The 14,791-nt window shown below is 44.3% G+C and overlaps 2 protein-coding genes across 2 annotated transcripts in view; one reads left to right on the top strand and one right to left on the bottom strand.

Annotated features, from left to right (window-relative positions):
* GALNT12 (polypeptide N-acetylgalactosaminyltransferase 12) overlaps nt 1-1,698 on the bottom strand; it is a 46,802-nt gene extending 45,104 nt beyond the window's left edge. Inside the window, exon 1 of the mRNA XM_053977962.1 lies at nt 1,319-1,698. Coding sequence (XP_053833937.1) covers nt 1,319-1,698 — 380 coding nt within the window. The remainder of the gene's footprint in view (nt 1-1,318) is intronic.
* A 7,571-nt stretch (nt 1,699-9,269) lies between these two features.
* The window catches only part of ANKS6 (ankyrin repeat and sterile alpha motif domain containing 6), a 43,999-nt gene continuing 38,477 nt past the window's right edge, over nt 9,270-14,791 (top strand). The window contains 3 exon segments of the mRNA XM_053988303.1: nt 9,270-10,217; nt 10,219-10,316; nt 13,756-14,255. Coding sequence (XP_053844278.1) covers nt 9,957-10,217; nt 10,219-10,316; nt 13,756-14,255 — 859 coding nt within the window. The 5' untranslated portion in view covers nt 9,270-9,956.

The following is a 14,791-nucleotide window of genomic DNA, read 5'->3' as shown; positions in this document are numbered from 1 at the left end:
ACAACTGTGACCTTCCATTTCTTCTAACACCCTGTCATAGAGAAATAGCAGAAGCCCAAAATAACTCATTGAAATAATTAATTCTTCCCACGGAAATGAAACTAAAATGGTCCTTTTTGACATATGGTCTACAGACTGCTGATAAGAGGGGAATAATAACTAAAACAAGCCTAGTGTCAGGCTCAAACTTTTCACGAAAAGGCCTTGCATTTGCACTGCAACTTTTTGAAAGCCATCATAAGATTCATGTTTTAGATTCAGCACTTACAATTAGAGTTGGTGAAACATTGGGCAGGACACACGGGCATGAAGTGAATGCACAGGAGAGGCACAGTTTTTTGCTACCATATCGTACAAACCTGTTGCAATGAAATGAACCAGCTGAAGCCACACTCAAGTGAAACAGAAATGAGGAGTCAGTAGCAGCCGTGGCTCCATCCCATCCCCTGTGATGGCTAGCATATCGCCTTAATTGGCTAGCCCTTCCAATCACCAGCCTGCAGCTCACTCACAGGAGAGCCCAAGACGGTGCCACACGGAGTATTTGCACAAGGGCACAACAGTCAGACCTGTTGCACCACATTGGCTTCATAGCTGCACTGAGCCATTGCCTGTAAACTAGAGCCACCTCATCTAACATTATCTAACCCTTCGTTTACAATTGCCTATGCCATTATCTGCCACTGGTGTCATAACTGTAAATGTAATTTGTAAATGCACCTTGTCCCAGCAACCATGCATCCCGGATCAGGCACAGTCTCACTTCAGAATACCATTACCCACCTTTGTGAACACCATTTCTAGCACATTCCTGGTAAAACTGCTCTTTTAAACTGTGTGTCTTAAGACATTTGAATACAATGCACAGCTGAAGTCTGGGAAGTGTAACATTTGTAAAGCTGGGAGTGACTGAAAAGTATGCTGCTGCCCAGTAGCAGCAGGAGGGGACAGCAGCAGGAGAAACACGGCAGTGCAGCGTAGCTTGAGGACTGAAAACACACTACCAGGGCTACGGGGGAAAATAACCTGTACACGCACCACCGACACGCGATTTTGTACTGCTTTGTGTAGGTGCGGCAGCCTGGCAAAGTCACCAATCGACTTAAGTCTGAGAGCTAACGCTGTGATCCAAGAGTTTGGGATAGGAAAGTTTCCAAAAGCCTCCACGCTCCTGAGCGAGAGGTACTCGACAGAGACACGACTACCTCGAGCTGACCGCTGCCAGCAGACACTGCAGTTTGCCGGAGAGGCTCTGAGCCACAGCAGAGGCAGGCACGGCTCCTCTGCCCCGGCCCCACCTGCCTTCGGCGGTACTCACAGCGGGTGCCAGCGCTCGGGCAGGCGGCGGTGCAGCGAGATGCGGTCGCTCAGGTAGATATTGATCTGGTGCCGGCGGATGCTCTCCTCCTGGCGGCGCTTCTCGGCCGGGCTCAGCTCCAGCCTCACCGCCCGGCCCAGTTCCCCCAGCGCCCCCGGGTCCAGGGCCGGCTTGGCGTACACCGGCCGCCGCAGCAGCTCGGAGTCGGGGGACGGCGGCTGCGGCGGGGCGCGGCGGGCGGCGTGACGGGGCGGCGGGCCGTGCCGCCACACGAGGAAGCCGAGGGCGGCCAGCAGCCCCAGGGCGAGCAGCGCGCCCTCGCCCCGGCAGCCCCGGCCCCGCTTGCCCCAGCACATCCCGCGGCCGAGGCGGCCGGCCATGGCGAGCGGGCGGCGGCTGCCGTCTCACGGACTCGGGCGCGCCTCCGCCCCGGGCAGACTCGCGAAGTTCTCACGGATCTGCCCACGCCGCTATACCCGCCCGCCGCCAGCGCTGCCCCGCCAGGAAGCCCGCACGGCTCCTCCGCCGCCGGCTCCTCCCTCCTCCCCGCCCCGCCGCCGGCCAGCCCGGAGGGGCGCGGCGCGGAAGAGCCGGGCACGGGCGCTGCAGCGGGGCGGGGAGCGGTACCCCTGGGCAGGGAAACCGTCCCGCTTGTCCCTCAGGGGTGTTGCGCCGCTGCCGCCCGCCAGCCGCCTCCCCGGGAACGATGTCCCTCGGTTTCCTGGTGGTCGGAAGGCTGCTTGGCCCCCGAGGGATCCAGCACCCCCGGGAAGGCACACCGCTCCAGCCTGCTCCGCGTTCACCCTGGGGACACAACCGGTGGAACCAGTGCTGGTGCTGACCCATCCCGGGGCAAGGAGGGAGTGGAAGCCATCCCGGTTCTGCTGGATCACACAGAGCTGGGATGTGGGGAGGAAGGAGGAAGGCATGTTCCTTTTGCTGTCACCCTTCAAGGGAAAGGTGATCTGGTCGCCCTGAAGCTTGAGGAGCCTTCATAAGCACTGGTAGCTGCATGGCGGATATGTCATTTTCCCCAGCAAGGGACAGCGCTGCTGGCACTGAGCTGCCAGGGCCACAGCAAGCTGTTTTGGCCTCTGGAAATTATTGGGATAGCCCCAAGGCTTGCTGTCTACGGAGAGAAATTTTTGGACCTGCAGGACAGCAAGGGAGGTTATTTTCCACAGAGGGACTAGGAAGAGCTTAGGGGTCGAAAGGAACAAATTGATAGGAAACCAGGTTTCATCCATTCTGCTGCCTGTAGAATAGCATGTGCTTCAGAAGTAGAGCAGAACATGGGCTAAGAAGTTATAGGCATTAATGCCTGTAGAATAGCATGTGCTTCAGAAGTAGAGCAGAACATGGGCTAAGAAGTTATAGGCATTAATGACATTAATGACAAGCTTTTTTGCTGAAGAAAGGAGTGTTCTTGGCTGAAAAAAGAAGTCAACCTATGTGGCCTCACTGAGAGAAATCCACAAGACTAGAGAAAACCCCAACCTTATTATACAGATAATGGGCAGTCCATTCTATGGCTTGACAGAATCATGGAGGAAAAAAAAAACAACAGTAGCACTAGTTAGAACTTTCAGATTTGCTTCATACTCAAGAACATATCCATACTGCTTGTTTTACTTCAGCCCCTAACAGTATGAAGCCCCATCTGCCTAAACCTGTGATCGGGAGGCTGTGAAATTACATGAGAGCTCCTGATTTTGCATTTGAAATACTTTAACATAAATGTAACATAACTGGATACAGTTTCTCTCTCACATGCAGTAGGGAGCTGGAAGTGGTTTTGAGGTGTCATTTGCTCCACGCGTTTTCCGAAGAGATTGTTCACTGCAACATCCTCTGCTGCTGGAGGCCTGTCAAGATCAACCCAGCAGAGGAGTTCAGTCATGCCCAGAGAGAGAACTTCAGCCCAGTACACAGCACTGGGTGGTGCTCACTAGCACTACTGAGAAGTGAAAGAAACTAACACTAAGGAAGGGAAAAAATTTCCTCACTATCAGGGTAAGAGCATACAGCTATGAGCTCTTTCTCATTTTACATGATAATAAATATTGTATGTGACAACAAACACAGACTCAACTACTGTGGAGACCGTGCTCTAGACAGAAGGGTGCTGAAAACCACCGACTGATTCTGATTCTGGCAAGCTAGCATAAATCAAGTAATTTAAGTGGATTTGCAATGACTGTGTGTATAGACAGATGATTTCTTATTCAGCTATACAGCTAGCTATCACAAGTAATTATATAGGCATAAATCTCATTTCAATATGCTTTGTAGACAACTACTAAATAACAATATGTTGGACATGAGTATTTGCATTGCTTATAAAGGAAGCCATGTCTAGTAAACTTTGGGTCTGAAGAGTCAGGTGGCACCAGTTATTGCATGCCCAGTGTTTGCTTTGCTTCCTTGCTTGCCATCTTTCTGAATAAAGGAAGCATCTTCCTGGAATGAATCAAAGGAGAAGAGATCCTCCTGGACTCCCAAAAGAAGTTACTGAGGAGATTGGGAATAGGTAAAGAGCAAAATGTATGATTAAGAGTTAATTAAGAAGAGTGAGAAAAAAACAAGATAAAACCCAAGAAAAAAAAACAGAGTTCTGCTGCAGAGGTTCTTAAATATGGTAAGAATCTGTATTTTATATAAGTATTTTAAGTATTAGAGCAATATGGAAGAAGCACAAGAACATGATTACATGACTAAAACAAGTTCTGAAACAAAAAAATGGGAAACAGAGAACCAAAATTACAGAACTGCTCTCAGCAGTAATAATGCTCTGACAACAAAGTAATGGGTGAAGACTTGCTGTGATCATCATAGCAGTGGAAATTGAAAGTATTTCTAATAAAGAGTAGTTCCCTGGAGATGATGTCCAAACACATAGACCAGAGGAAATTCATCAAGAAAAAGTACAGTGATGAGGTTAATATAAAAATCATAAAGAATCAGTTATTTGCATTCACAAAGTTTGTACAAGATATAAAGAATATGAAGGCAAAAACATATTTTGTCAAACCTTTTCTAACACTTTTGGGATGTAAATATGATGGGAAGACTGAATGTTCTGAGCTGAAATAGTTAAGCTGTAAAGAATTCTCTCTGGACATACAAATAAGCCTCAGAGGGAAAAAAAAAAAATCTATGATTAATAAGACAAATGAAAGAGTTTACTGCTAGCCATAAAACTTCTAGCAAAAGTTTAATGGAAGAGTTCCTTTTAAGAAGTTCTCTTGTTTCTTTCAGGTTGAATAAGAATGGAAGTTAAAACAATTTGTTATGATTTTTATTGTTTAGTGAGTTATAATTTCAGTTGCTTCAGGAGTTTCAACCAAAGAAAAGTAGAGTAAGCAAATAAGTGATATAAAAACTTTAATTACTTATCTAGAAATATCTATTGTGCCCTTAGTTGTCCAAATTAAAACAGAAGATTGGTAGAATGATCAATGCCTTTGAAAAGTTTATTTTTTAAAATGGAAAATTTTTTCTTCACCTCAAAAAGTATACAAAATATTAATTAAACATTTCAAAAAGCACTAAGATAAAAAAAACTAACCACAACAACATGTAATTGTCCACAAGAATTCAGATTATAGTGAATGTAATAGCTGAAGTTGAGTGCATCTGCTGCTCTCTGAAATATGTTTGAAATGCAGGTAATATTTAGTTCACCTAAAATACATGAGCTTATTGAAGGAATAGGTTTACATTTAGGGAATACTTAAAGAGGTAAAATAAGATGAACTATTTGACACCTGTATAGTTATTAAAAGGTATTCTTATTTTTAGTGATGACATATACATTGCAGAAAAAACAGAGCTAGAAAATTTTGCAAAATATTTAAAATTTACCTCATCCAAACTTATCCTTTTTTCCCTTTTGTGTGTAAAAACCAAAAATCTAAAATTGAAATAGAGTGGGAAGACTGCATTTTCAATAAGTTAAAGAGCTTCCTAAATTCACACTTCCAGAGTAAAAATAAAGTATCAAATAATGTATTTCAGAATAAAGTTCCTAGTTCTAGAAAAAGCCAACACTTACATACTCTAAAGAACAATCAGAAGAATATGATAGGAAACATCATGTACGAATACCTTGGACATAGATAGGAAATTTGCTTAAGGAAATGAAGAATCATCCAAGCTATAAGACATACCCACCGGAGATAGCATTGGACCTATGGGCTCATTGTTCACCATTGTTTTAACTGTGCATAAAAACTGTGCACTGCCCTGCAACCCCACCCCCCTCCCAGTTCTCACCTTGGCTGCTCTTTCTCTCCTTTATTAGCACAAATATTTTAAAAACATTATTATCCAGCCTATAACTACCAGTGCCAAGGATTTTTTTTTAATAAATGTATTTGGATTGAAAGTCTCTTGATTTGAGACAGCTCCACAGTGCATGCAAAACACGAAATGAGCCGCACCCTGCTTTCCCAGCGCCAAAGGGTCCTGGTGCTTCAGCAGGATCCCTGTTTTACAGGGTAGGCTTTGGGTTAAGAGAGAAGCTGGGTGTATAGTGCAGAGGTAGAGAGATTGAGGAGTTGAGATGAGAGGAAGAACCCTAAAAATAAAACAGATTAAAAACACAGACTTGATGACTGACATAGAAACTGTCGTCTATTTCAGGGATATTCTATCAAGGTGATGAATGCTGTGAAATTCTCCTAGTGACAGATCAATAAAATGAGGCAGCATTCAGTGGGTTACTTGGGCAAGACCTCAGCTACACCAGTTTGCAGATCTCTGTAGAACATGTATGTGCACATGTACATGAATATGTGTACACACAGATAAATTACACACACACAACATTAGATGTTGTAAAATGCCTTGCTCAGAAGGTCACATACAAGCCAGAACAGACAGACAGAGACAGAACATGCATGTCAAAGGCATCAATCAATATATTTGCTTGCTGTAGATATGTATTGCTTCCATATAATTTTTCTCTTAAGCTAAATAGCAAGCATGAACTGCAGGCAGCGGAAGAGATAATGTACATAGAGGAAACCTAGGCCAGGAAGCTTAGCTGTCAGAAAGTACTGGAACAAAACTGCAGTTCTGCTCACAATGGTATGATGTGACATGTTAATGAAGATATGTTATGCTGGAAACCTGACTGATTTTTCATACAGTCTCGTGCAGACACAATGAATTAAAATACTGAGTTGCAAATACTTTCTGAAAGTTTGTCAAAATTATGGCATATTCTGAAACATATAAATGAAGTAAATTCATCATAAAGGTATGGCAGCTGATCACAGTAGACAAAGTGAAGACCATGATTAAAATTCTGAACCAAGAAGTCAAGCAGATATTACGTAGTGAAATTAATCTTTGTCACCTTACACGGTAGCTACTTACTACCATTTGGTTTTTAGAAATTTTTTCAAAGTTGTTTCTGTTTCTATGCCTGAAAGGACCACAGTTAACATACATAAGTCCAGTGATACTGGGGAAGCATTTCCTTTCCTATGATGGTATTTCTAATATATGTGTCTTCCTTTTGATTAAGGCAGAGATAAGTGTCTTCACACAAAAGACATACTAAAAATTTCAGTTTTCTTTTTCTCAGAAGTATAACTTTCTTGTGATTCACATCAGTAAGATTTTACAGTAGAAAATAAGTCTTTTACCTCTTAAATTGCCATGAAAAAATGCCATCATACTTGGGGATTTGAGATGCCACCATCCTCGGACTTTGAAAATGCAGATTATGAGTGAGTCAGCTGTTTCTAGTTTTATGGATTTCTTTGGAACAGATTGCTTGACTACTTGCATTTTACATTTCTGAGAGGCTTTTGATTATGATGGCAATTTTACAGTTTTCCATATAACATGATCCTGAATTATATATGAGGTAGATATTTGCTCATGTGTCATGGTATGTATCTAAATATATTACGTCTTATTACTACTGTACGAGCAACGGAATTTTTTGTCACATTACCTGGCCAATTTGTAGTTCTACATCATTGCACATTTGCCATATTACACTTACTTTTCTAGTTCCACAGGTACATTACATGCTCTAATGGTTTCCTAGGCTTTGTTTGGCAAATGCTTAGTTCTGAGTCTTGAAGAACAATGGCCCTAAGTAATTTATCTCTTTTATTTCACATTATATTATGAGTTGCATCAATAAAGCTTGTATCTCCTTGCTGGTGTTACTGGTGTTTTGAGATCATCAGCAGTGGAGACTCATGTTAGAGAACTTTCACAGATGTTGATTCCTGATGTGTACTCCTGCCTTATATGTTCTACACTTTTTAGTGGGCCTGTTCTATCCCTTGCACTTTTCTCATTTTCTTTATTTGAAAATAATTTCTTCATTCATTAGGGTTTTTTCTGTAATTTAAAATTATTTTAACCTTGGAGCAATCTAACATTGACCTATACAAATTAGCACAGAACAGATGTAAATGAATTTCTTGTCAAAAGCAATGCATTTTTCACTGACTGGACAAAGATGCAGTTTAGACAAATCTTCTGAACAACTAACACACAGTCTGCACTTGAGAATCTTGGTTTTATTTTGTCCCATCTTATCTTCCAACCTAAGTTTTCTCCATTATCTTATCCTAATGAACTGTTTGAAAGGCTTAGGTTGTTCTTTCATTGGTGAAGAAATCAAGTCCTATATTTTCCAAAGAGCTTGGAATCATCCAGGAGAAGGTTCCATAGCAGTTATTAATTTCAGGAGAAATTTGATTATTTTTCCTTGCCTTGATTGTCAGTCAGTGACAGAAATCCCTGAGTGATCATACCATTATAAAAGCCTAGGATGCCAACTGAAGATAATGACCATCAGATGACAGCAGCAGAATTCAGGACAAATAATTTTCCCTCTCATTTTTTAAACCCCATCAAATATTTCATATGTCTTATAAACTTCTTAAAATAAGTGTTGCATCTTTTGCTGATAGGTTTCTAAATCCATTAATGATATCTTTGTCTGGAGTTTCAAACCATGAGTAGGAATTGATAGCATAACCATCAGCTACATTACATAAATTTGTAGTATCAACATGTTGAGTAGCTTATCTCAAAGATAAACTGGAGTGATCCTGTCACTAATTTGACTATATCCGAGCATGCACTTTGATATGGTAAGTATGACCCAATTTTCTTCATGAATAATGTATTGCATTAATCACTCCTTCCACTCCCTTCTTCCAGGCTCTGAAATCTTACAAAGGGTGAAGTGCACCATCCAGCTTTATTGACAATGGTAGGCTTCTCATACTGGTGTAAGGTAAACTTCTTTATGCTTAAGAAAATTATTTAACATAAGTGTAGGCAACACATATTTAAATATTCTACATGAGTTAACACACGTTATCTATAATGGAAAAAAGTATGCTTGAATACATGCCCTGTTCAGGAAATTGTTCTATTTTTTCTGTAATGATAAATAAGCAAATTCTTTTTTTTTTTTTTTTTTTTGTTTTTTTTTCTCTTGTTTGCTATAGACTTTCTCCAAGTGTAACTTGTTTGGCCCTTTGCCATAATGATCTGGTAATCTGGATTTGGTAATGTATCAGAGCCAAAAAGCTGTGTAACTTGGAAGACAAGGATGCCACTGCCTAAAACTAGGGGATTGCTACATTCTACATTTTAGTGGCATTTGGTAATTTTATTATACTCTTTTTAAGTTTTCCTAGTCTTCTCATTCCCAAACCCTCCACCCTGTAACAAGTGCCCTGTCCTACCATTGAAGTCACTGATTTTCATAGAAAATTACCTATCTGCATTTACAGATAGGGACACAACACGATATCCTTGAGTGACGACGTTAAAGATTTTTCTTTTTTGCCTTGCTTTAGATATTGTAAAATCTGTTTAAGATAGAAAAGATTTCAGGAGAAATCTAGGGGGCTGAAACTGAAGAGAAGACACACAAGAAATGCACGTTTTATGCACTAAGATTTTAAATCGAAAGACTAATCAGCGCTGTCAGGAGATGGGAAATGGGTGTTTGTAGGGGAAAAGACTGAACTTTAAATCCTGTATCTCATTGAACGGAAAGACCGCTTTGGAGCTAAAGGAGACACAAAGTAGGACGATGCAAGTAAAGGCTGAAAGTATCACGTACACAGAGCGGGGCTGACAGAGGGACCGCACCAGGCTGTAGGAAGTCGCGTTGTGAAGCAAGAAAAAGGGATTGTTGTGTCAGGTGAGAAGGAATAAGCCCCATAGCGAAGGCCTGCTGAAATGACACCGGCAGAAAGACACGTAACGCGGAGACAATTGTGCGGCAGCCAGTAACTGCGCGGAACGGCTGCAGCCCAGAGCGCAGAAATCCCCTGGCGAAGGGGGCAGGAGCCGTGAGGACACAGGCGCTGGCTGGGCGAGGCGGGGAGACACCGCTGGGGCTGCCAGCGAGGCAGGAGAGGCGCCGAAACCCCCGGCCCAGGCTGGGATAACCCTCGCCGGCTCCGGGGAGCGCGGCCCAGCCCGGCTCCCCCTTCACGCCGTGCGAGAGCGGCTGGGGCGCTGCGGCCGCCCTGGGCCGGCCTCCTCCTGACAGCCCAGTCCCCTCCTCCCCGCTGCCTTCCCGGCGGCGGCGGGGGCGGTCGCGGGCGGGCGGCCGAGCCGCTCGGGCCCGGCAGCGCTGCCCATGGGGGAGTGCGGGGTGCCCCCGCAGGTCCAGCTCTTCCTCCGCGCCTGCGAGCAGGGCGACTGCGAGACCGCCCGACGCCTCTTGGGGCTGCCCGGCGGCGGCGGCTCCGCCGACCCGGCAGCCCCCTCCTCCTGCTCGTGCGGTCCCGAGGAGACGGCGGCGGAGCCCCGCGGCGAAGCGTCGTCCCCGCCGAGCCCCGCCGTGCCCGTGGACTGCACGGACGAGGCCGGCAACACGGGGCTGCAGTTCGCCGCGGCGGGGGGGCCACGAGCAGCTGGTGCGGTTCCTGCTGCGGAAGGGCGCCTCGGTGCAGAGCAGGAACCACTACGGATGGAGCCCCCTCATGCAAGCGGCCAGGTACGGGGGAGAGGGAGGGAGGGATCAGGCCCGAGGTGGGCGTCTGCCACCGCCATCGGAGCATCGGCCTAGTCGGCGGCAGCCCCGGGGCGGGGATGGGAGGGAGGGCCGCCGGAGTTCTGCCTTCCCCGCCCCCGGGCTGCCGCGGGCTCCCTCGCCCTCGGAACCGCGGTCCCCAGGCCGAGGGAGGGCGCCGGGGAGCTCCGGGCGAGTCAGCGTGGGAGAGAGGGCGGGCGCCATGTTGAAGGCCGCGGTGGGTTGTTGCCGGTGGAGCCCGGAGTTGTCCCGCGGGATCGGAGTGGTCACCTCTTCCCGTCCTTGGGCCGGGGTGAGGAGGGGCTGTCCAGTGTAGAATTGGCTAAGTGCTATCCTGGGGCATTAGAAGCTATTCATGTTAAGAATGTGGCGTTTACTATTCCTTGGTTAAGCCGGTGCTTAACGTGCCAACGTGAACACGAAATACTGCTCTCCTCTGTGACAATAGGTATATATGCACATAGCCTATTAAGATAAATTTTCTATGGTTTGGGTTTTTTTTGTTTGTTTGGGGTTTTTTTCCCGTCTATATGTGTCTTTCTTACTTGTTGAAAACTACGTCTGACATAAAACATGCTGAAGCAGACTGAAACAATTAATTTCACTTGGCTTGCCCATGTTTGCCTAGGTAGCTTGCTGGAGGATAGGGAAAATCATTGCTGAGGGGTTTTAATGACAAACCGGTTGTTTTCTGCATCAGTGATGCTGTCCTTTGCATAACCCACTGCTGGGCCGTGGGAGGTTCCCGTGTTGCTAATGCTGCTGTTGGTACTTGTCTTTATTCCTACAGCACACCTTGGGCTCGCAGGTGTGTTTTGCAGGGTTAGAGGGCCTTGCTGTCGTATAATAACTGAATGTTTAATCAGGAGAAGAAATGTTTTTTTGTTGTTCCAGTGGTGTTTTGTTTTGGTTTTGTTTTTCTGTTTTGTTGTTGTTTTTGTTGGTTTTTTTCATAACATTAAAATATTTGGAAGAAAAGAATCTGTTTCAAAGTCAACATTTCTCTTTTCAATTAATGGCCATAGAAAGTTCCGAAAGAATGAGTCACACAGCTGGTTTCCCAGTAAGAACAAGGAAGACAAGGGTCAACAATTTGGTTACTTTATTAACGTTTGAAAAAAAGGAAAAAAGTTGCAGAAACAGTTTTAGATTTTTTTTCCCTCTTAATGAAAACCATATTCTCATTCCCTAAAAACAGAAAAGTCAGATGACTATAACCCTCTCACTGATTTCAAGAAATTACTGGCTGACATTTGAAAAGTACTGTATATATTGTTGAGAAGTGTAAAGTAGAAGAGCATGTTTCTCTTTTCTTTTTAATGGATAACCAGAAAGGAAACCCAGTGTTTGTGCAGAAGTAGGCTTCAGACTTAGGTAGCTGTTTAATTTTCTGTCTGTGATTAGCTCTATTGCAGTTGGACAGGAGGTAGCATGTATGCATAAAATGAACTGTGTGCAGGAGTTGCAGGCTCTACTGAAGTGATGGAGTGAAGGGTACAGGACAGACCTGGGGAGTACAGAGGCTCCAGAGGCTTCCTCCTGCAACTGTGTACTTTCTGGAAGGAAACTAAAGACTTTGGGGCTCATGGTTGCTTTAAGTGGTTAGTAGCATTCTTTGGGGTTTCTTTGACTAATGTTTGCTTTGTTGTAGTATACAAAGGCTGCCTTCAGGGTCAAAGTTGGGTTGTGCTAAGCACAGTGTGCATGAGCGTGTGGTAGTGCACAATGTCTGCAACAAGAGCACAACACACACATCTTGTCAAGGTATTATATTTATTAAAATATGGGGTTGCCATTTTTTCACTGATATCTGGCTGGTTGGGTGTGTGGCTTACATGATTGCCTTTTGCTTACTGTCAAACTAGCAGAGCCTCTGATAGTCAAGAGATTTCAAAACTAGGTAAAACTGGTGTCAGTGTTCAGTACTCTGACGTATCTTGTAGATATTCCACACAAGGAGGATTTGGTGCCAGATTTCCATATTGGAGGATACTTAATATTACACAGGGTTTTAATTTAGCCTTGTAATACAGCAGCCTCTTGAAATCATAGCACAAGCCTGACATAACAACTGCAACAGATAGTCGAATCATGAGACACCATGGCACACCCATTACCAGTCCCTGTATGCTCATCATCACAATGCTGGAAGGAATGGGTTAAAAACCACAAGACTGTTGAGGAAGATTGTAAATCACTTAATTGACCTTGCAGCCAGGAATAATTCTTGATAAGTGTTGTGTGAACTGCAGTCCAATGGTTCTTTAGCGTGAACTGGTAATAGTACTTGCTTGGCCACTTCTGTATCTCTGCCTGTGTGTTGTTTTGGGGATGGCTCACAAGGTAACAAATAAATTTACTCTTTGCATTCTGTCTGAGTGAGTTTGTGGTTGTTCTGGCTGCCTGCTTGTGTCAACTTATGCACTGGGTATCCCCAGTTATCAGGAAGCAATATGTGGCTGGAAGCCAAGTCAACCACCTTACTTTCTTAAAATTAATTTTCTGGTTCCTCAGTTTCGGTGCTCAGTGTTCATCTGAATTGTGTAGATGCTTCTCCCATGCTAGTCTATCTGACTGAGGAGCAGAATAATTTCCATTGATTGTTTTAGGGAAGGCCATTCACATGGCCAGTTGTCCCACTCTCTTGGTAAGCCTTAAGAGGCAAACACAAAGACATGAAGGACAGTTGCCTTAAGGGGATCTTAAAGATCCCCTCTGGTCCCCTTGGTGTTGAGGGAAGTTCAGCTAACTTTAAAACAGTGATGGTCACTCACCATGTTCTTCTCTGAGCTTCCTGGGCATGTCTGTATTCACTGAGTCTTCTTCCATTGTGGGAGTTCATTGATGGCTCACAACTGGAAAACAAGGGATAATGCATATATAAAAGACTGACTCGCCGGTTGATAAAATGGTCTTTTTCTTCCTTAGTTAGCACTGACTTTTTGCAGTTTTTACTCCAGTTGTTCAATAGTAATGATGGTACTTAATAAAGACCCCTGGAAACAAACTGGCTTTGATCCGCTAATGTGATACAGCTGTGGAGATAAGAGGATGAAAGTGACACTCTGGTTTATGGAAGTTATGAGTTGGTGCCCTGCAGCAGAAAATGAGGCTGGCACTTTGCTGCTTTGAGCAGACCATCTTCTTCAGTAGGTGCCTGCTTTATGAACATGGTCACTGGTGCATGTGGGATGGTTTAGTTTACAGTCCTTAGCTGATGATTGGTCTCCTCCAGCAAGGTCTCATTCCTCCAGCATTGTCACATTCAGAGATGTTTGTATGATCCCTCACAGTGTACATATTAGTCAATAGGCAAATTTGGTAACAAAGTTTTCTAGGTTCAGAGTATGTTTGATTTTGCAATCCAAGGTGTTAATTCTCCTCTGTATCTCTTTCTCCCAAGGTTTGGACATCTAAGCGTGGCCCACATCTTGCTGGAGAATGGTGCTGATCTCAATGCACAGAACAAGTTAGGGGCCAGTGTCCTCACAATGGCCTCCAGAGGCGGTCACGTCAGCATGGTGAAATTATTGCTGGAATCTGGAGCTTTTGTGGACAATTACGACCATTTTAACACAAATGTACTTAACAGCAGCAGAGACGACCTTCCCGATATCACTCCACTGATGGCAGCTGCTCAGCATGGACATGAGGCAGTGGTGCATCTGTTGCTAGACTGGGGAGCTGATTGTAACTACACTCTAAAGACAATGGGCTGGAGTCCTTTAATGCTGGCAGCCGGTAGTGGAAAGGTGAGCTTGGCACAGCAGCTCATGGAGAAAGGTGCCAATCCTGATCACTTGAATGTACTACATAAAACACCTTTTGAAATCTCTGTTGGCTTCAAACACAAAGACATGAAGGACTATTTGGAATCTCTCACAACCATTAGGCCTCAGGCAGGTATGGAATGTTATTTTTATGTTTCACTTTAGAAATTGAGGAGCTTATTTTGTATGGGCATGATGTTCTTTGTCGTTTGCAGCTGGATTTTGAAAATGTTGGAGTAGGCTCACCTACTTCAGCTGAGGTACGAGTGCCCAACTTCAGCAGATTTTTTTTCATGTTAGCAGGGTAAGATGTCTGTATGTGGCCGTTTTGGGGACACTTTTCAAGATATTTATGCAAACCAGCACTGGGAAATGCAGAACAAGAGGGTTTGGAAGAGCTGGATTTTCCAGCTTTGTACTGCTTGCTATAAAACATAAGGATATGGCTAGCTCTAGAAAGATCATTTTCCACTGCCATATGGACATGTCCAAAACTGTTGTCTACATTTGGTGTCATTCCTGCAGGTCAAGCTTCCCTTGTACTTGAAGAAGTAAGAACAAAAATCAGACATCTGTTTCGGCTGTAGAGAAGGTGTTAACTCAGTTGTTGACTTATAGGTTAAGTTGGAGTTCTAGAGCTTTCATACAGCCATGCTGCCAGGCAGAACT

The sequence above is a fragment of the Vidua macroura genome, chromosome 1 (assembly GCF_024509145.1).
Source record: "Vidua macroura isolate BioBank_ID:100142 chromosome 1, ASM2450914v1, whole genome shotgun sequence".
Lineage (NCBI taxonomy): Eukaryota > Metazoa > Chordata > Aves > Passeriformes > Viduidae > Vidua > Vidua macroura.
The sequence above is the reverse complement of the archived record's forward strand: the minus strand, read 5'-3'. Positions and strand labels throughout refer to the sequence as shown.